This window comes from Diceros bicornis, chromosome 3, assembly GCF_020826845.1.
Source record: "Diceros bicornis minor isolate mBicDic1 chromosome 3, mDicBic1.mat.cur, whole genome shotgun sequence".
In the NCBI taxonomy this organism is placed as follows: Eukaryota; Metazoa; Chordata; class Mammalia; order Perissodactyla; family Rhinocerotidae; genus Diceros; species Diceros bicornis.
The window spans coordinates 65,770,899-65,793,398 of NC_080742.1; the positions used below are offsets into that span (position 1 = coordinate 65,770,899).

The window sequence follows — 22,500 nt, forward strand, 5'->3', positions numbered from 1 at the left end:
ACTTAAGAGATGCCAAATTAAAACTAATGTCTTAAACCATAGTAAAAACTAAGTAGTGATGAATCACGATTAAAAGGAATCCGCTGTCTATTATTGCACTGTGCCATTCTGTCTGTTGTTCCTGTCTCACTATTTCCCTGCTGCTAAAGATTGCATTAAATAGCAATATGCACTGTCCATCCCCAAGCTCTGTAAATACTCCTGTTCAGCACTTGATGAAAAGTTTACAAATACCACTCAATTCATTGTCAGTTCTTTTTAATACCATAAAACCAAGAAGCTTTTGAAAGGCTATTATTATGATAAGACATTATACATGTAGCCAGGCTTGAATTTGGACCAAGACTGGCAATGCAATACAGTAGTTTCCTATGTTAAAATAAACTGTAAATATAGATAGTATAGTGAGGAAAGAAGTAAACAGAAAAAAATTATCAAAGAACGTACAATCAAATATTTCCTAACAATAGTCTATTAAAATGGGAGCAGATACTGTAACATGAAAACTAATTTTGCATTTATTACACAAGTAGTTAATCCTAATAGGGTTACTTTTATTTTTTAAGTACCAGGGCCTGGAGGTCAGGACTTCCTTTGTCTTCAAATTTTAAGCAAAGATTAAAGGGATCCATGAACCAGTAGTTGGGAGAATCTGTTAACAAGGAAATAATGTTTTTCGCTGTAAGTCTCATCTACAGGTTGTGACTGTTTTTTCCAATTCATATTTAGTGAAGAAAGAATTGGACTGACACTATGCTAAGAACCTTTCCAATCACCTACATATAATTGGGATGTGTAATTAAGTGACGTGCTTAATATGCAAACCCAACACATTCAGAAATGCTCCAGCTGAACTACATTGTAAAAAGACGGTATGCTTATTAAATAAAAATTTTGTTTATTTTCATAACTCTCATAGTAACTCTCTAGATTCATTTGAAGGGAGGCATGATCTTTACATTGTCTCTTAACTTTTTGACCCTTTCAATGACGTACACTTAGAAGTTTAATGTAAACACATTTATAATTTATTTCTTAAAAAATCTAAAGTCATCACTTACCTATTCTAGGATAATATCTAAATGCTTTTGACTTTTACCATTTTGTCTCATTTCAAGTTTCAGAATTTTTGCTCTCTCATTTCAGAATACATAACCCTATCTTTATGTCCATTTACCCAGTACCTCTTGGTGTGCAGAGCAACACAGCAGGTTTGTGCTTAATTCTTCTAATGAGAAAATAAATAAGGATAAATGAAACCCTTATTTGGTGCATCACTATGGGGAATTTTAGATCTGTCGGTATAGTAATTACCAAGAGGGAAAAAAGAGAACTCTCCCAACCAAAGTTGACTGTATGTCCTTCCTTCACTCTTGAAGATTTTAATTGATAGACCCAGTTTTCACTAGGACACCCATTTAAAACCAGCTATTCCTTCTGATTTGATTTGGTAGCTGCATAATGTATCATGTTTTCTCAGACCCAACCAGACTTTTGTTTGCCTTCTCACCAGAAAGTATCTGAGGTAAGTTCTCCCTCCCCTCCTCGATCATACATCTAAACTGTGGTCCCTCATTAGAATATTTGCATGAATAAAATCATATATATAGTGGAAAAAAAATTTCCTTAAGCTTAATACCAAATTGCTAAGGTGTATATATTTTAGAAAGTTATCCATAGACTTTCAAATCCAATGCTGGTTTTGCCTGTTTAAATATTGATACAGTAGCATTATCTCCAAAATTTTTTTTATATACTGAGTTAATCTCTATTCATCTTTGTCAGTGAATTCTTAGAGTAGCTTTTAGTAGCAAAGAAATGCAATGAGACAGTAACAAAATAATAAATGGGGAATAAAGGAAATGTGTCATTTAAAATGAATCACTTAAAAGTAGAGAAGTTCTGCATTTTGAGAATTATTAAATTCTAAACAAGGCGAGTAGAGCAATCTACATATAACTGACATTTGTCATGGGAAAAACTAATTTTCTATTTATTAAAATAATTTAAATTTTTAGTAGCCTCAAATGTTTCATCTTGGGAGAGCTTGTGTATATGGATTTAGAGACCAGAGTATTGGCTTGTTTGTAATGTTAGAAATCCCTCAGAAGTGCACCTGTGCTTTCCTACATGTATAATTAATTTCACTTTGTGTTTTTGTACAAATCTTATGGAAGTAGAGTGTTCAATTAGTTGTGTATTAGTTGGCTTATCTTTCTACATACCTTTATGTCTGTATATTGTCGGTTTTAGATGGCAGTTTCCTAGAGGGTAGGCTAGAATCCGCTTAAAATTTACAGAATATCACATACATGTGATACATATGATTTTTAGGATGGCAATGATGTGATGGTTGATTTTATGTCATAAACTTTTAATTGTAAGGGAAATACGTGCAAACCATTTTAAGAGTAAACAATAATTTATCTAGCCATAGTGAAAGGACTAATGAACTCTCAGGAATGCAAAGGTAGAAAACTTGCTTAAAGTTGCTTATACACCACATCAGTCACAATGGCAACAAGCTATAGAGTACTATAATTTGTATAAGCTGAAATCTGACTGTAAACTTGCAGTGTATTTTGACATGCCTCCGTTCATAAAACTTTTCTTATAAAGTGCATTTATCAGTTACACATAAAGTACTTTTACTTGTGGATATAATTAAGTGAAAACACTCCATATGCTAAAAAGTGATAAGGGACTGTTAGGTGAAAGAAGTGTGGCAAGTTTCTCATTGCATAATAGATTTTATAGAAGATATTAATCTATATGTATATATCTATATGTATGTATATAGCTACCTACATGTATATAGTATCTGTCTATCTACCTTCCTATCTATTTATCTGGATTGGCAGCCTTTTTAAAGTTTAACATGTCTGTCTTTCTGTCCCTTCATTTCTGTTTCATTACTTGTTATTTGGAGACAGGCTGAGGTAAAAGATTATTGGAAGAAAAGGCATTTTTCTAGATGGATCACTTTTTCCCTAAACTGCTTGTTCTAACCATTCTATTTGTTTATCAAAGAACAAACAAGTAAACTAATCATTAAATTTGTAAACAACTAAACACTTGAACAACCCATTGGATCAATTAATTTTACAGCATACATTTCAGAATGCCTTTTATTATGATAAAATCAAATACAGTAATCTATAGGTATGTCAATATGTTCTTAAAAAAATCCAGATATATTTTTGAAAATCACTTTTGAATTTCCTTTCTGTTACAATGTGATTCTTTTCTTTCATGTTCCATGATTAGATCTAATTAATCCATATTTTGAGATATCACCATGGTATAGAAAAGACATAGCTTTTTCTTAGTATTAAATATGAAGTTTTTTTTTTTTTTGAGAGAAAGGAATTAATCCACCCTGAATTTCTTTTGTTTTTTTCCTTCTAACTTCTTTCTCATTAATTTCTCCTTTCTTTATAGCGTAAAGTGCCAGACGCGAAAAGTTGGAACTGTGTTAAAAATGACTATTAAAATAAATTGTGAACCATGTCGATTAATCTTTTTTTGTTTTCAAAGACACATGTTGTTCCAAGAATTTGTTCTAAAGCAGTATTTATATAAATACTTGCTTTTATTTAGAGTTAAGTGAATTGCTTTTTGTAGGAAAAAAGTGATTGCTTTTTCAAAAGTTGCAGACTTGGCAAGGTGACAAGTTGTTTGATTACGGCTGGTTAGTACAAGCAGTGCCTTCAAACAGTGCCACCACCGCCAACTGAGCACAGACCTCAGGCTTTCATGCAAGGTTTTCCTGATCACCTCTCTTGCCATCGTTTTCCTCTCTCTCCACATCCTTTCTCTCTCTCTCTAGGACTTTCTCTCTAGCTTTTCCTTGCTCTGTATTTTCTTTGCTTCCTCTTTCTCCTCTGTTTCTTTCTCTCCCTCCTTATTTCCTTTTCTTTTTGACTCTTTAATTCTCAGACCTTTGAAGAGAAAGGAAATGGTAGAAAGTAAATTTTAAGTAAAATACTTTTTTTTTTCAGTTTAATGAATAACCTTTGAGTAATCTTTAGATTTCCAGACTTCCTGGTATAAGTTTAGTTAGCTTGAAATAAGAAAATGTTTAAAGAAAAAGCTAGAATACTAGGTTTATGATTCCTTCTTTGAGAAGACCTATCAGTGTAGATACTTTCTGGAGATATATAACTATGTATTTATATGTATACCTCCTATATGAGTTACTACATGTTCTCATGTAGTAATGTGTATTACTATTTGTATTTTTCTAGTACTATATATATTTTATATATCTATATAAAATTTTGAAGATGGTGATTATGTTTTGTAAGTACATTTTACATACATTCTTTTTTACTAACTTTGGTAAAAGGTATTTATATTCATATTATTTCCAATTGTTTAATCTTTATTATTTATTTTAATCATACTTTTAAACCATTTCAAAAGCTTTTTATAGAACGGTGACACTGATGAGATTATCAACTATGAAGTATTGAGAACACTGACATGTAATTGTTTATTTTTAACCATGCTAGTAAAAGCTCAAACATCTTAGCATAGTACATAAGAGGTGCAGAACATAAAGGTGGAATCTGATGAAATCTGGTGCCTCTGGAACAAGCTAGTGTCTAAATACTATGGTCCTTTAATATTATTGTTAAATAGTTAAATAATAAATATTATATAAAAATTATCTGTCATCATTGCTAAAGAATGTATTAGAGATGACATATAGCTGTGAGGTTGTTAGCAGACATTTGGTTATGACCACTCTTTCTCTCTCTCTCTCTGTCAAGGTGCCTGTGTCGGTGGCCATGATGACTCCCCAGGTGATCACCCCTCAGCAAATGCAGCAGATCCTTCAGCAGCAAGTCCTGTCTCCTCAGCAGCTCCAAGCCCTTCTCCAGCAGCAGCAGGCGGTCATGCTGCAGCAGGTAATGTGGGTTACCTGCTTTGGTGTTCTAGCTTGGCGCAGAAAGTTTGCACCCATGTTGACAGTGCCATGGGCATATTTGATAAACACTGTCCATTGGAAAGGACAACCTCTCAGCATGCTAGAACGTAAATGTAGTCTTTTAATTGCAGAACTGCATAAGAAAATTTAGATCCCTTGGTCTTTTAAATTCATTGAAATGCAGAATAAGAGCAGAGAGAAGTGTAATTTCACTATGAAATAAATCAATATTTAAATATTCAAATACTTAGGTACATTTGCTTTGTAGACTTGCCAGCAAAAGTGCAAAAAGACTTAGAGATAATTGTTGCTTTTAAAACTCTTAACACTTAGCACTCCTTTTAGTACACATAAGTATGAAATTTGAACTGGCCATTTTGTTACAATAGGGAAAGTAACAGCCCAAATTTTCTTTTCCAAAATATATGCAGTGTTTAGGAAAAGAAGCATCTACTTATTAGAACAAAGTTAAGCAACTAAGCCACCAATTCATGAGATTTATCTTTTTAAAAAGTAACACAACTAATGTTCCTCATATAGTTTTCCTCCAGTACATTACTGGAGCCTCAAGTGTGTATAAAGTGGACTTCATGCTATAGACCTACTTATCATAGAGAAAATAATGTGCTTTCCCTGAATTCTTATATATTTAATTACTTTGCTGTCTTCTATGATGGTGACCACAGGCCAGTTGCTTCTCTTTCTGACATTCTTCTGTACATCTTATTGATTAAAATTTTTTTCCCAGTAAGAACTGGACAACCTGATTTTATGTAGCTATACATTTGGTTCTTATAAATGGTAGAGTATAACCTATTTTTATTTGCTGTGGGGACTTCAGATGTAATAATTTAGGGTATTCATTTGGCTCTAGCCCTTTAGAATACAGATTTTCGATACCCTTTTGTTTAGGATATTTTGGATTCTGGATTGGAAAAATTCAGAGCTGCCTTGGAAAACAATGTGTGTAGATCTATCTCCTTGAATCCCATGAATACCTTTTTGTGGTTCTTGTGAGGTGAATCCTAATGGATACTCTACCATATGCCAGTCTAGACGAGTTTAGGAGATTTATAATACATGAAACTTTTGCCTTTATTTATTAAAGTCAAAATGGTTTATTCAGCAACAACTACAAGAGTTTTACAAGAAACAGCAAGAGCAGTTACATCTTCAGCTTTTGCAGCAGCAGCAACAGCAGCAGCAGCAGCAGCAGCAGCAACAACAGCAGCAGCAGCAGCAGCAGCAACAACAGCAGCAGCAGCAGCAGCAACAGCAGCAGCAGCAACAACATCCGGGAAAGCAAGCTAAAGAGGTAGGATCTGGCCGGCTCCTCGATAGAGAACAGTGTGAGGCTAGGGAGGCGCCTTGAGGGGCGAGGGCAGTCTTAGATCTTCCTCTCACAAAGCTCTTGCCGTCAGAGATGCGTTAGTATACACTTTTACTGAGCTTAATAACAGTGACAGTAGAACTCTCCTGCCCTCCTTTTTGGTAGCATGGGACTTGAGAATTACAATCCAGTGCTGCTGTCGTCTAATGTTCACTAATGAATCACAGTGTACAAAGAGCAAGCTGTGTGGTGCACAAAGTACTGATTCTCTTGCATTCACTGAGAACCTAAGTTGGTGAGGGAACCATGTTTTTCTCTTGGTGGTGCAGCTCAGAGAACAGGCATGCAAATTTCGCCTATTGTTGGGGGTGGGGGGATGAGGGGAGAAACTGGTTGAGCACAGATTTCAAAGTCACAGGCCCCTGATTAATGAACTGCTACTGTAGGTTTGGAGGGGCGAGTAGAAAGTTACAGTTTGATATGCTCATAAATCAAACTGACAAGCTGGCTTCTCAGGCCTAGCTTGCACTTGTCAGCAAACTGCATCAAATATAAACATAATACAAACAAAACATGTTGAAGTAGTTAAATTGATCAGCAGGTATCAGAGCCGTTGTCTTCAAGCTGCCCATTATGCAAACGTACAGGAAACAGTTCTGACCTCCTGAGGCTTTGTTTCTGTTTGGATTTGTGAATAGAATTTCAGACAGCCATCAACTACAGAATAGAAATTGCTCCCTTATTTCTCCGGAGGCTTTGGGCAATCCACATGACTTGCTCCATTATGCAGTCTGTTTTCCAGTGAGCGCATCAGAAGTTTCTATTTTCCCCAAACTAAAAAGGAAAGGTCCTCCACGGCCGCTTGTCTTTCTCTGAAGTGTGACCGCCTTCTCATACCCTCCCGAGTGCAAAGAACTCGGGTTTGTCTTGTAATGCCTCACAAAATTGGAAGTTTTACTTTTCGTTAAAATAAGGGCACTTTTTTTTTTGCCTTGAACATAATTCTGCCTTTAATGTATTCCAACAAGAGAGGAGAGGAAGAGAGAGAGCTGAGAGGCCTGTCCTATGAAGGCTACATCCCAGCTGACTGATAGATCACCAGAGACCACGTTCATGGACCTCCGCAGATCAAACTTATTCAGTTGGAAAAAATAGAGTGTTGTTGAAGTTGACTGTTTCCATAAAGTGTTATTCTTTTAGTCCAAATAAATTTATTATCATCTGCAATAAGCTGATTCTTTAAAAATTCTGAACCTTTGTTACATGCATTCCCTAGACTTTGTTCCGTACTCTTTTCATGCAAGTTCCGTGGTTCTCTGCTGCTGTGTGATATTTGAATGAAAGTCAACTGCAAATCCAGAACTTGCTCACTTTCTGCCCTTGAACTTTGACCAGGGGATGACCATTCAGAAACTCCCCAGGGCAATAAAAGGCGTGTGCGTTTCTCTGCATGAGAGCTGCGTGTGCAGACCGTGTTCTCTGCTGTTTACTGGGTTGGGTTTTCTGATACCAGCAGCAGCAGCAGCAGCAGCAGTTGGCAGCCCAGCAGCTTGTCTTCCAGCAGCAGCTTCTCCAGATGCAACAACTCCAGCAGCAGCAGCATCTGCTCAGCCTGCAGCGTCAGGGACTCATCTCCATTCCCCCTGGCCAGGCGGCCCTTCCTGTCCAATCGCTGCCTCAAGGTACACACAAAACGTGCTGCACACTTCATTTCTCATCTTGCGCTGTCTGCCGTGTCCTGGCCTGTGTTATACCTTGAGAAATTTTTTTTTGATGACCTTCTAGTTTACTATTAAAACATGATTGTTAACATGTTAACGTGAACCATTTTCTTGAGACTCAGAAATTTTACTACACGTTGCTTTCAAGTGGGTAGTAAAACTGCTTTCAAGTGTTTTGTTAGATATTAAATGTATATTTATTAGTCTTATGGCAGAAAATAATTTATAAAGGAAACACAATTCAAGCAGTATTGAGTATACACTGAAGATCTGCAGGGAATTGTATTAGTGGGAAGGCTAACAACACTCCATTTAACATAAGTGAGCTGATATGCGTTTGGGTGAACAGGTAAGAAAAAGAAGTTTCTCATTTTCACACTGAAAACCCCACATGTAAAAGAGAGGCTTCGTGTATTTCTACAGAGCATATTCCAAGTTATGCTTTATGGGACACCATCATACATTGTGGGACCATATTGATCCTATTTTCTCTAAAATAATATTACCTATGCGTGTGTTGTGAATTATAGCTTTAAAAAGCTGTCAGCTGTATTCCTTTTTGTTTTTCTGATAAGAAAACTGGATTTACTTTGGTAATACAATAATACTATTGTATATATTCATCATTTGACTCTTAACTTTTGGGAAATGGAAAGAGATCTAAGTGAAAAAAGAAAAATAATGGTAAATAAAATGACTCGTATGCTAAAATTCTCGATTCAGATAAAAGTCACATATCATTCAACTTCATAAAAACATATTCTATTTGCACTTGGATTTTTAGAACAAACTGTAATCCAAATGAACTTGAATCCAAGTTTATATTTTTGTGAAGTGTGATGATTAGAAACTTCTTTTTCTTACCTGTTGTTCACTCAAACGCATATCAACTCACTTATGTTAAATGGAGTGTTGTTAGCCTTCCCACTAACATTGTAGTAGTATTGTAGTAGTATTTGCTGTGCATTTTGCTAACTCTATAGGACACATTGAAGAAAATCAAGAACAATGAAATATGCAAAAATTAAAATTAGGCAAATAAGAGGAAGTCTTTAAAATGTGGTAATAATCATTGTTTTGGGGCACATGAAATTAAAAATATCGTGGTAAATGTTTTCTCTTTATTTATCAAATTACTGACTCCCTGGCATATTTTTCCCAGAATCCTCGCTTTCACTTGACTTCAGATTCTGACCCACCTGATTGAGTCACTCCTAGGAAATCAAAAACGATAAAGTTTAAACAGTGAAAGAAAAACAAGGCAATAAACCCACTTTTCTGAGTCGTTCCAGAGAGAATTGGAATAAACTTGTAGGGTTACCAAAGCCATGAATGTCTATTTACAAATTATTGTTCTTTGGAAAAATAAATACAATTTGAGGACAAATGAAGATGTAAGGTAAAAAAAAAAGAGAATTTATAAATTAATTCACTGTAAACATGGGTTTCTTTGGTAGAAACTACACTAAAACAAAAGCAATAAGTTTACTTCATTGATTTTTTTCAGTAAAATTTAAATAAAATCTATATTCACGATCTAACTATATGAGAATCTCCTAAATAAAGAAGCATGATCCACCATGATGTTATTTGAGTAAAACCATTCAAACAGACCTTTCAAGAAAGTTTAAAACAGATGTTCATGGAAACAAAATGTAACTTATTTGAAATATATTTTTTAAACTGTATGCTTCCAAAATAAGCATATAAACATCTTGCCCAACCAACAAGGAAATTTATTATAATATAATCATTTTAATGGTTTTCAAATGAAAATTTTCTCTTATTTCTGAACTTTCTTTTGATGGAATTATCTTTTTTTCCTTTTCTTCTATTTTTACTCTCTGTAAACCATGTGAAATGCACAGGATGGAGAACACTGAAGAAAAAGGAAGTAAATCTGAAAACATATCTGGGTTTGAGCAGAAAATTCATATTTTAAACAAAAAAGGTGAAAGTCGTCATTGTGCTTTTCATTGTTTAGATGAGTAAGTGTGAAAAGTGCCATTGTGGAGACCCATCATCCAAACACAGGCAATATGCCAGATAAACCAGCCACAGAAAGGGAACATAACCTCTTAATACTATCCCAGAATCCCAAGATTAGAGTGGGAAAAAGTAAAGAAGCAATTGTTGGATAAGTAAGCCCTGAATCATTTCTGCCTTAGTGGTTATTTCAGATAAAAATATTTTAAATATTTTTATTTTTATTTTCTTAGTTCACTTTGCACTAGGTTTTTGGTTGGTTGATTGATTAGCCGTGAATAATAGCCATATGAAAACCAAGTAGGATTAATACACAATGATGATGTTTTCATTGTCTTTAAAAATATGCCATATTTGGAGTATTTATCCCCATGATTTAACACAACTTGGGCTACTTTTAAAGTTACAGTCTCTTTCGACTATATAAAAAGTAGGTAGGGCCGGCCCCGCAGCTTAGCGGTTAAGTGCTCGCGGCTCCGCTACTGGTGGCCCAGGTTCGGATCCCAGGCGCTCACCAACACACCGCTTCTCTGGCCATGCTGAGGCCGCGTCCCACATACAGCAACTAGAAGGATGTGCAACTAGGACATAAACTATCTACTGGGGCTTTGGGGAAAAAAGGGGAGGAGGATTGGCAATAGATGTTAGCTGAGAGCCGGTCTTCCTCAGCAAAAAGAGGAGGATTAGCATGGATGTTAGCTCAGGGCTGATCTCCCTCACACACACAAAAAAAAGTATGTATATAAGAATCAGATGTAACAAAATTATAATTACTTTGATAAGAGTAGGAGATTTACAAACATTTTTCTCTATTTTGCAAAATGATGTATTTTATCATTTTAAAGTAAATTATTTTAAATATTAAGCATTTAGAGCCATCATTAATATTTCTTTAATATTGAATTTTAATGTAAAATAGGCAATTAAATTACTGCCTCTATATGTAATTTACCACATAACATATATAGTATGTATATAGAGTGATTGTAGGTATACAAAAGTCAAATAAAAAAGGATGGATTTGTAAATCAATCTCGAATAAAATACTGATTATCAAGCTATTTAATACATAAATAGTATAGTTTGTGTATCAACTAGTAATTAAACTTAGTGACACATTTTCATGTCCCAGTACCATTGTCTACCCGTTAGAAAATAGGAAACTGTTTTGCCTGCACTTTAAACTTTGATGTGCTTTTGACATAAGGTAGAAATCAGTGTATCCCAATACACAGTATATTCACACATTTACTATGACTACAGAGACTAAAATATATGTGGTATATTTACCACATAAAATATATGTGGTAAAAGCTTTATTTCATTCCAACTTTTTACATATTTTTGAATTTATAAAAGTTATATAAAACATATTTCCATTACCAATCTGAAAGACCAAATAGGGAATGTTAGATATCCAGCCAGCACTATTTTGAACTAACACCTTGTAGAACTAGATGAGCTTGGAATCAGAGACCTGCTGAATAATAAAGAAAATGAAATCTTTTGAAATAAAATATAGTAATGTCCTTTAAGCTGAATTAGAAATTTGCTGAAGTTTGTCTTTGGCCTCAGTATTCCGCCAAAATCAGTTATTTGGCTTTGACTTCATTCTCTGCTTGTGGAACTCTAAAAAGCCAAATGCCTCCTTCAGCACTTCTTCTGGCATCCTTGATCCTATGCTTTAACAGTGATCTTGTGCTTGCATAGGTCACCATTGCATCTAATCAGAATAACAGCACCAGCATTATGAACAATGCATGTCATGCAGAATTATTGTTACCTTCTTAGTATTCTTTTTCGAATACCAGTAAGTCTTCGATTTGTAACTTGGAGGGAAAATCTCCTTTGGTGTTGAAACTCCATCAGTGAGTTGAAGTTTAAATGTGCATTTATAATTGCAGGAACAAAACTTTGAAAAGTTACCTGTGAGTGCTGTTTATTTTACGTATATAAAAAGTAACTTATAAATAATTAAATACATAGAGAAATATTAATAATATGTTGAGTTAGTTTTTGAGAAAATGTCAATAAGATAGAAAGGTGGAGATTAAATTATATCATAATTCTAATTGTTGTAGAATTAGTGTACTAGCATGCATACATTAAAATGGATTTAATTCGATTTAGGCCGTAAGTCTTTAAAAAAAGTTTTATTTGCCAATTCTTTTATCTTGAGAGAAGCCTCAAAAGCAGAATGTCAACTTTACCACATTAAAATTTCATAATGAGGAAAACTGAGAAATTATTGTTTTTGTAACAGAATATCAAATTTTAAAAATGCAGTCTGTAAAAATTTTAATAGTAAAATCATGGTAGGATATATATACGTATTTTTTACAGCAAATGTATTCCTGTATCCCTGAAGTTCCTTCTTTGGTGAAGATATTTGCCTTCGGTCTCAGTTTGACCCAATACTTATTTTTCCTCCCTTAATTCGGCATTTGGACAAAATGCGTATTCAGTGCATCTCTCATTAAACATACATTTTAAAGGTGGGCGTTGTACCCTACAGGTTATAGTAGGCCCCTAGTCCATATAAATCAAGAATATGTTAAGTTTGGCAAATCATAAATGAACACACAGATTTCTGAAGGTTAGCCCAGAAACTGGAATAATGGTTGCCTCTGGAGAGGAGAACTAAGAACCAGAGGTCAGGGCTGGTAGGGAAATCTAGTTTTGCAATGTATACCCTTCTCTGTGATTTTAATTATGTTGGCCACGTGTGTAGACTAGTTTTTTCAAAACGTAAAATTTAAGATGAAAAGTGAAAATTACATAATATTTCAGTAATTCAAATTATTGAATATCAAATTGGTTCAACCAAATATATGAATGATACAAACACTTCTACCAAAATGCACTTCTATTACTTTTAACTGTAAGTAATCCTAGAAAATAAGCAGAGTGCTCCTAAATAAGTTAATTAAAAATTTGCAGTAGACTTACTTTGCATCATAATGTATAAAATTTATATAATATTAAAAATGAATTACTGGACATAGGAAATGAAAGGACTTTGAAAGAGTCTTTTATTTCTGAGTGTGAAAAAGCTGCTAATATAATTTTTATTGATATGTAAAACCAATGAAATTTTTAACCCTTGTGTGCCTCAAGGGTATGTGATTCAGATGTGAATTAGCAATTTTTAATTAATTCTTAGCACAGTGCTTGGCACCCTGTAGTTACTCCACAAACTCTGAATGCAGGATTAAAGAATTATTATTTAATTGCTTTATCTGTGGTATTATATGCAACTTGATTAGGAATTCCTCTTTTTATTCATTCGGCTCCTAGAAAAACAAGCCATGTAGTGGTTATTTGTAGCACTGGCAGTGAACAAGAATAAGCCCAAGTCATCATCTAAAAGTAGAATATGTGTTTCTCAATTTTTTGCGGTCATGGGATTTTAAAACTACATAATTATAAAACTTTTTTGGCACTAGTATTGTATGTATATACCCTTGAAATAAGTTATTAAGGAAAACTGAATAATCTTTGCTTAAGATTTTAAGTTGAATATTATTCTATGATGGCTTAGTCAACTGATTCCCAGCTTGTGCCTGCCAGTACGCTAGTGTTCTGGTCAACTGAACAACTCTTTCAGGTAATATTTGTTGAGCTTTCCCTCACTGCAGACACTCTTATAGGCACTGGGGATGAAGCAGTGAAGAAAACAGACAAAATCCCCACCATCACAGCACTTACATTTTGGTGTAAAAGGCAAACAATAAATAAATTAAGTGAAATATATAGTGGTAAATGCTAAGGAGAAAAATTAAAAAGTAAAGATAGGATAAAATAAAGAAACGTAGGAAATGAGAGGAGTTGAACACGTAGATAGGGTGGCCAGGGAGGGAGCCCTGGGAAGGGGATATGTGAGCAATGACCTAAGAATGGGAGGGAGCTCTGCCACATATTAGCTCTGGAGCAAGTTACTTAACCTTTCTGTGCCTCAGTGTCCTCATCTCTAAAATGGAGATAATAGTAGTGGTGTTGGGTATTAGATTAATTATCATGTGTGAAGCACTTAGAAAAGTGACTGGCATATCAGAAGCACTATATAAGTGTCTGTTAAATAAAACAGAGATGAAGAAACCTGATGGATGAGTGAGTTGGTGTCAGATGGTGGCTGTATAAACAGGAGCTTAGTTTTGAACATGTATGGTTTGAGAATCTGTTAAGGTTATAAATGGGCAGCCTGCAATACAAGGGAGGGCCTGGGCTGGAGATCACTTGGTAAATCCTAAGCCTATACCTGGTATTTAAAACTGAAATATGTAAGTTAGTGTAATTGTAAAAGAAGTTTCTTGGGGTTTTTTTCTCAAATATATTTGTGAAACACTGAGTTAAGAAAGAGACTCACGTTTTCTTTGTTCCTGGACATCTTAGAACTGTTTTACATGCTAACGTGAATCATGCGTCCCCAAGACAGAGACCACAGACCTCTTAGATCTCTTAGATGAACAGCGTTTAAAGAGTATTGTTCCGTAGAACACAGTTTAGGAAATACTGAACTTGTTCTAATACTGCCTGAAAAATAAATTAATTCTTGCAAATCATCAAAACTTATAAAACAACTTTCAAAATTGTACAAAAGTGATTGGCTAGTTGTTTCATATTCATAAATAGTTTTGTGTTCATAGGAAAGAGCTAAGCAAATTGTAGATGTGAGAACTTTGTCTCATGAGCAATGCGATAGTTTACTTTCAAAAATTTTCCCCAAACTTATCTGCACATTGGAATCATCTTCATCTTCAAAAACTACTGATGTCTGTGTCTTACCTCCAGAAATTATGATTTAATTGGTTTGGACTGTGGTCAGGGCGTTGGACATTTTAAAATATCCCCAAGTGATTCTAATATAGAGACAGTTTGGGGAACCGCTCCTGCTAACAGGAATCTCTTTTGACGTCATTTATTCTCTGCCATTTACCTATAATGTTTTAAAACCATTTCTTCCTTCTTTTAATTAAGATTCATTTATTTGGATCGTGAACAGGTTGTTTATTCATCAAATGTTTATGAGCCTGGTATTTGTTACCATATCATTGCAGTATCATGGTGATACCACTAATTTTCAATGCAAATGAATAAGATAACGGAAATCTACTTTGAAAAGGTAAACAGATACATACGTTAACTAAATTATTAATAAAATCCCAAAACTAAATTATTAATAACATCTTTAAGTGGTATAGTCTCTAAAAACATCTAAAAGTCTTTAGCCAAGATATAAAATGTTATTAGCCACTCAATCTGTTAAAATCAACCAGTACCATTTATAATTCTTTAGACATTGGCCTTACAGGATAGGAACGCTCAAAAATAATATGGCCTTTAATAGCCACAGAATTTCCATGTGGAAACCAAGAAGTCTTTAAGAACTGTATGAATCTATTATAATCAATTAAATCAACAACTATTTATTGAGCACATACCAGGCACTGTTCTAGGCACTGGGGATATACCAGTAAAATAAGAAATCCCTGCTGTTATTAAGCTTAAATCGTAGTGGAGAGAGACTGATGATAACAAGTAAAACAAATAATATAGTTTCAAAAACTAATAAATGTTCTTAAGAAAAATAAAGTAGGGTGAAGTGACAGGGAATGATTGAAGGCAGGGTGGGGAGGGGCAGTGGTTGATTCTGTGGTCAAAGACGTCTCAGAGGAGGTGACCCTTGGACCATCTGAGTGAAGGGAGCGAGGAAGCCATGGGAAGATCTGCAGCCAGAGTGGCCTAGGCTGTGGGAACAGCCAGAGAAAAAGCTGGAAAGGGGGTGAATGTTTGATGCATTTGAGAAGCAGCAGAAGGCTAGGTAACAGGATGAAATAGAGAGAGAGCAATAGATGAGATCAGAGAGGCAGGCAAGAGCCAGATAATAGATGCCAGCGCCTCATAGGCCGTAATAAGGTTTTCTTTTCTTTTTTCTTCTTTTGTTTTTAAGTGTTCTGAAAAGCCATTGGAGGTTTTGTCTGGAAAGTGCCATGGCCAAATTTACGTTTAAAGGGATAATTTTTAGCTGATATATGGAAAGTTAATTATAGGAAGGCAGGGTCAAAGCAGGAAGACAGTCAGGAAGCTATAGCAGTGGTCTAGGTGAGAGTTGACCGTGGAGCAGAGAGGCAGCAGGTCAGATGATGCGAGTTGTGATGCAGAAGACATGTTGATGCGATCATGAAAAAGGATTTTTGCTCATGAAGTTTTCCTGTTAGGACACCTGCCACATACAGACAGGTAATCAAAAAGGTACAGTTAGGGGTTGGCTCCGTGGCCCAGTGGTTAAGTTCGGTGCCCTCTGCTTCAGCAGCCCAGGTTTGATTCCTGGGCGCAGACCTACACCACTCGTCGGTGGCCATGCTGTGGCGGCAACCCACATACAAAACAGAGGAACATTGGCAACAGATGTTAGCTCGGGGCGAATCTTCCTTAGCGAAAAAAAAAAAAAGTTACAGTCAGAAAAGTTTCTGAATCCTAGGTTAAAGCTAGAATTAAAGCAATAACTAATGATCTTTGTATAGAAATTATTTCCTAAGTAACAGAGAAATATCTTTCTTTATTAAGCTGCTGTCTTTTTTTGTAGAAAAAAATCATTTTTTATAACTTTGGAAACCTGAGTTATCCTGTCTTTTCTTTAGTTTCAGGCTGTGTCTTAAAATCTTGAGGCACCGGAATCACCAAAATGATAGCTTTCAGTAAAACTATCTGTGTGAAATTGTGATAGGCGTAGCAATTTAAGGTTACCACTGTGATGCATAATTTGACCAGAAGTTACATTCGGAACAGTAAGAATTCTTCTGTTGCTATAGTCTACTTACCACTATGTCTAGATCAGTAATTTTTCTACTTGCAGGAGTAGGGGTGAAAGGGCTCACTCTCCTGACCATCATATTCTGTTATCTTTCTCCAGTCTCCCCTGCTTATTCCATCCCACTCCACTCCCTCAAACGTCTAGATTGATCAGCATTACTATATCATCTGACAGAGAAGTGTGTTGGGTTGCAGGGGGAGCAGAGGGTGGGTAGTTTGATTAGCAGTTCCATCCTTATTTTAGATGTTGTAGATGAAGATAGTGATAAAGAACATAGATTTTGGAGCCACAGGGCATTGGGTTTGAATTCTGTCCACTGGTTATGAGTTAGTGGCTTGGGGGCAACATATTTAATCTTTCCTCCTCGTCCTCATCTGTGAGGACGTAGTGATTCCTAACTTCAGGTGAAGTTAACTGAAATTGTTAATGTAAAGTACCAGAATATAGTACATGCTCAATAAATTATAACAATTATAATTATATCTACATTGCCCCCTGTATATCTTTTTTCAATAGTTTTCATATTTTTAATATAATATTTTAAGAGCAAAGGCGTTCAAGTGAGACTGCCTGAATTTTAAGTCAGACCACAGCTTTACCACATATAAGCCTTGTGACCTTGGATACATTTTTGAACCTCTCTCCCACTTTGTTTCCTTATCCATAAATTAATTAAAATGAAACTATCAGCTCCATTGGATTATAGTGAGAATTAAAGAGCATAAGGTATATAAAGAATATATGAAGGCACAGTATTTGGCACATATAAGTACTATTTTATAAGTCAAGTACTGTAAACAATAGTGTCTCAATTCCTTATTTCAAAATTAAAGTTAAAAGCTAAAGGATTGTGCCCCGCTTTTCTATTTTCATTCTTGCGCAAATCAGGTAAATTTGCATAATCTGAACCAGGGAGTTGTTTAAAATCAGTAGTTGCCTTATTCTATCAGTCCTAAAATAAAGGAGAAGTTTAGGTGTTATCTGCTTAATTGATCTATATAAGTCAGCATATTGGCTTATTCAGGACCTCAGAATGAGATTGAGTTATTTCATTTGCCTCTCTGAGAAAGATCAAAATGACCAGATAATTGCCTAATCTATTTTTCTTTTGAGTTGAGTGTTTACTGTTTTCCCCTGACATTTTTGTTTACCTTCTTTACCTCTTTTTTTCCTTCTCGTTTCTTTTGATATGTCTTATTTTCAGATCTATTTCTCTTTTAGTTCCTCACTGATAAAAACTTAATACTAGCAATAAGTAAAAGCTACTGTTAAAAGGTGAATAGTTTAATTTTCAAATAGAACTTGCTGGCTTTTATCTATTAATCCTTAATGTTATTCCCAATACTATTATTCCCAGTACTGTTCCCAAATTGGTAGAGAAAAGCTATAGTGTTGATGGTGTCAAATGATTTATTATTGTATATTAATTATGTTGATAACATCACTTTTGTTGTTGGCATTAATCTAATGATAACGCTAAGCTCATTTTATGAACTTGACCCTGTTATATCAGTGGCGCTTTCTTTCATTTTATAGCTGGCTTAAGTCCTGCTGAGATTCAGCAGCTATGGAAAGAAGTGACTGGAGTCCACAGTATGGAAGACAATGGCATTAAACATGGAGGTCTAGACCTCACTACTAACAATTCCTCCTCGACTACCTCCTCCACTGCTTCCAAAGCATCACCGCCAATAACCCATCATTCCATAGTGAATGGACAGTCTTCAGTTCTAAATGCAAGGAGAGACAGGTAAATCTCATGAGATTTATTCTATACTTATCTCTCACCAAATTTTACTTTCACATTGATAAAACTAAAAATAATGATTTGTACTTAACAGGGGCAAAATGTGTGGAACAACAAATTAAATAGAAGCCTTTCGATTATTCATCTCATATATTATTTTTCACCACTAAAAGCAGTTCAAATACCAGCAGTTTGATGGCTACAGTGGGGAATTTGCCTGAAGAGAGTTATTTTTTAATAAATGCCCATGGAATTATTGTGTCAATATATTTTTATGACTAAGATATTGTGGTTAACCCAATGCTATGAGAACATTTTAACATTTTTTAACTTAACTGGTTACAAACAATTAAAGATGCATACATATCCCCCTTAGCATATGTTTCAAGTATGTGGTTAGAAATCAGAGAATAGATGTATATAAACATATAAACACAGGCATAATATATCAGAAGATGGATGCTCTGATTTGGTTTTCTGTTGTGGCATGATGGAGTTTATAAGCAAAGAGAAACATGTATTTAATTACAGTACAGTTTAAAATAGAACGTTATAATTTGGTGATGTTTCTGGTCTTCATTTGAGTATCATGAAAAATTTTTCTTGTTAGCTTTCATTATTATAAAATGGTACGCCTCCGTTGCTTTCACGCTGTTGTTTTAATTGAGATTAATTTGATGATTATATATGTCAGAAGTTGGTTGATTTCTCTAGGATCTCTTTATCTGCTATAATACTCACTTATCAAAAGTCTTTGATAACTGTAGAAGGATATAGCTAATGAAGACTGTTCCAAAGTAGAATTTTTTTAATCAACTGTGACTAGCAGAAATATATATGGTTCACATTCGCACATAAATATTAAACAGTTTAAAAGATCCTAAAGGTCCACATGATCTCTAAAAAGAGCATTTCAAAAATATTATGGTGACTGTCCTATTACTTTCTTAAAAATACATGTTTTTTTTTTCACTTGACCACATATGAATATATATTTTTTATTTAGAGGTAAATGTTACGTTAAGGTCATATGGCAGGATTAGCATATGATATTATACAGTCCTCTTACTTTTTCATCCTTTATTAACAGTCATCTTTGGCTCTATTTCTCCTCTAATTGGAACATCATCTAGCCTTGGCAGTTGAACTATTCAATAGAACGATTAAATTTTTCTGACTGCTCTGAGCTGAGTTCACCTGTTTTGACCTGTTTGTCACTGATCGTAACCTGACAGGCGCCAGCAGCCTGCAACGATTATGGCTTTTGGAGATGAATCTGATGCCATGTTCTTTTGCTACAGCTCGTCACATGAGGAGACTGGGGCCTCTCACACTCTCTATGGCCATGGAGTTTGCAAATGGCCAGGCTGTGAAAGCATTTGTGAAGATTTTGGACAGTTTTTAAAGTAGGTTCTTTACTTTTTTGAGGGGAGGGAGTGGATTGTATTGGAGTTTTAGGCACGTTGTTGTAAATACTCAAAGCTGAAGGACAGTAAAGGTCCATCGTAAGACACACTAAGTTTTCTGTGTATTCCAACAAGTCGATTAGCAAAGTGAGGCTAAGAAGGTTAACTCTTCATCGTTACCTTTTCATGAAAATATTTTACAAATCATTCATTAAAGGTTTTTGAATGAATGAAAAATATTACCTTACTATAATAGTGTCATTAATAACAGGGAGGCATAGTTGCAGGATTCACCTAAATCTCAAGTTTTTAATAAAAATTTCAAGCAAAATTATGTGAGAAGTCATATAATATATATATTTGTAAACAGACATATTTTACAGGTTTATTTTTTTAATTGCAGACTTTATATTTGTTATTTAAATAATAACATTTAATATATATGTAACAACAAGAATAAAAAAAGAAAGTTAATAGTAGCTAAAATTTTAGGAAATAACTGTATTTCATTCACGTTGTTACTTGTTGCCCTCAGAATCGTAAAGGAACATACATAGCCATATGTTTGTATGATAGATTATATGCCCTCTCTAGCTTAAAATCAAAACTTTATGTGTCTTTAATTTCTTCATATGATGATATATATACTTATTTTTAATTCTCAGGAGGTTCTTTTTCAAATGAGAATACGCATCTTTCATGAAACGTTTTCCACACACAATTCCGGGATACAAGAGATCTAAACAGAGAGCTACAGATAGGTTTATGGAGATGAGTAACTTCACAGGCTGCAACTCTTATGTTGTCATGGAGCAGCTAACAGGGTGAATGAACTGTTTCATGCTTCATCAACAATTAAGTTAATTAGCTCATTTGAAATTGCACTGCTTTGTTGCCAGGATGTTGGCAGAAACATCAAGAAGATGTGTTTACAAATGGTAGACTACAGGGTATAGAGCAAAAGCACCTTAACAACAAGGCACAAGTACTTGGCATCATAATAACTTTATAACTGAATTACAGTAAGACTTCCACAGTGATTTTTTAACCTTTTCTTGTTCTGACCAATTAAAACAAAATTTGCTTCATATACTACTACGGCTTTTGTAAACGGCCTTAAATGAAAATTAGTACTTCTATTATACCAAAACAGTTGTGAGCTGCCATTTTGTTGGGTATGAAACTGATTAGACTGTTCTAAGCAAAAAGAGCATTTAAAATGTTAGGTAACTGCTCAAGTTTTCCTCTCTAGGTAACGGCTCAAGTTTTCCTCTCTAAGAAAAGCAATATTTGTTAAAAAAAAAAGACAGAATATAGGGATATGAATTCTTTTAACAACTAATTTCATATTTCTTCATTTGAATATATTACTCCTTATCAATATGTTATATTACTCCTTACCATCAAGATTATTTAGAGGACTATTGTTACTATTCGTTCAGTATGGTAATTTAAGCCATGGAGCTAGCCCAATCACCATACGTTTTGTTGCTCCAAGTTGTTCTTTCTGACAAAATTCAAAATAAATCTTTAAGAAAATATACATATCTTTCCTTTAGTATGATTTCCTGTGCTAGCACATGGAAAGGAAGATTTTTATTCATCTCAGATATTTATATATTTTTTATTGCTAATAAGCAGATGAGTATGAATCCTCATTTTACCCTCTATGGTTCTTTTTCATATTCATGCCAGTGTTTTTTAAAAACTGAAGAAATTACAATTAAAAAAGCATTTCCTTTCAATTAAATATCAACTTTGGTTCCAAAGACTGACCATTTTTCCAACCCATTAACTTTATAGGGATGACAGAACTAATGACAGTAGATTTTAAGGCCTTTCTTTTAGTCTATTTTTGTTATGATATGCTTTAGATTCTCTAACTCAAAGATCTGTGATAAATTCTGTTAATAGAGCTAATGCTAGTATACTGCACTGAAATGAAATATTAATTAGACATATTTCCGTACTGGTATTGTCTTTTTCTTAAAATATGTGGGAAATTTGAAGAGAAATAAAATAACATATTTTATTAAATTAATTTCAGTTATTCAGAAAAAAATGTATGTAGTGTCTATGTGGAAAGTGAAATTAAGGTATCACCATTTATACAAATTTTCTTGGAAAGAAAACTTTGTGGCTTTTTTATAATAATGAGGAGAATTGAGAGTGTTGGAAAAACAAATGTCAGACAAGTCAACACACCGTGAAAGGTTTTTAGCTCTCAGTATTCTTATTTATTCACTTTCCTGAAATTTTATATTTCCACTGTTTATTATAAACATTTTCTGAGAAAATGTTGTTATGGTATTTTTATTTCTAAAATACATACAAATAAATTGTATAGCTTGAGCTTTATTTTGGTATCAGGTAGCTTATCCATTGGTTTGAAATAAAAGAAAACCATCCATTATTTCTATTTAGCCTACATATGTTAAATAAAAAAGAAAGTAGTTAAATAAAAAAGAAAGTAGAAAATGTACTAAGTCCCAAATTCCCTTACTTGTGTTACATCCCGAAACTGAAAGAATCCCTTTATTTTTGTCCAGCACCAAATGGAAAG

The 22,500-nt window shown here is 34.3% G+C and overlaps 1 protein-coding gene across 1 annotated transcript in view; it reads left to right on the forward strand.

The window, feature by feature from the left end:
- The window catches only part of FOXP2 (forkhead box P2), a 322,160-nt gene that overhangs the window by 293,033 nt on the left and 6,627 nt on the right, over window positions 1-22,500 (forward strand). The window contains exons 5-9 of the mRNA XM_058528649.1: window positions 4,776-4,913; window positions 6,060-6,248; window positions 7,777-7,945; window positions 18,321-18,534; window positions 19,833-19,937. Coding sequence (XP_058384632.1) covers window positions 4,776-4,913; window positions 6,060-6,248; window positions 7,777-7,945; window positions 18,321-18,534; window positions 19,833-19,937 — 815 coding nt within the window. The remainder of the gene's footprint in view (window positions 1-4,775; window positions 4,914-6,059; window positions 6,249-7,776; window positions 7,946-18,320; window positions 18,535-19,832; window positions 19,938-22,500) is intronic.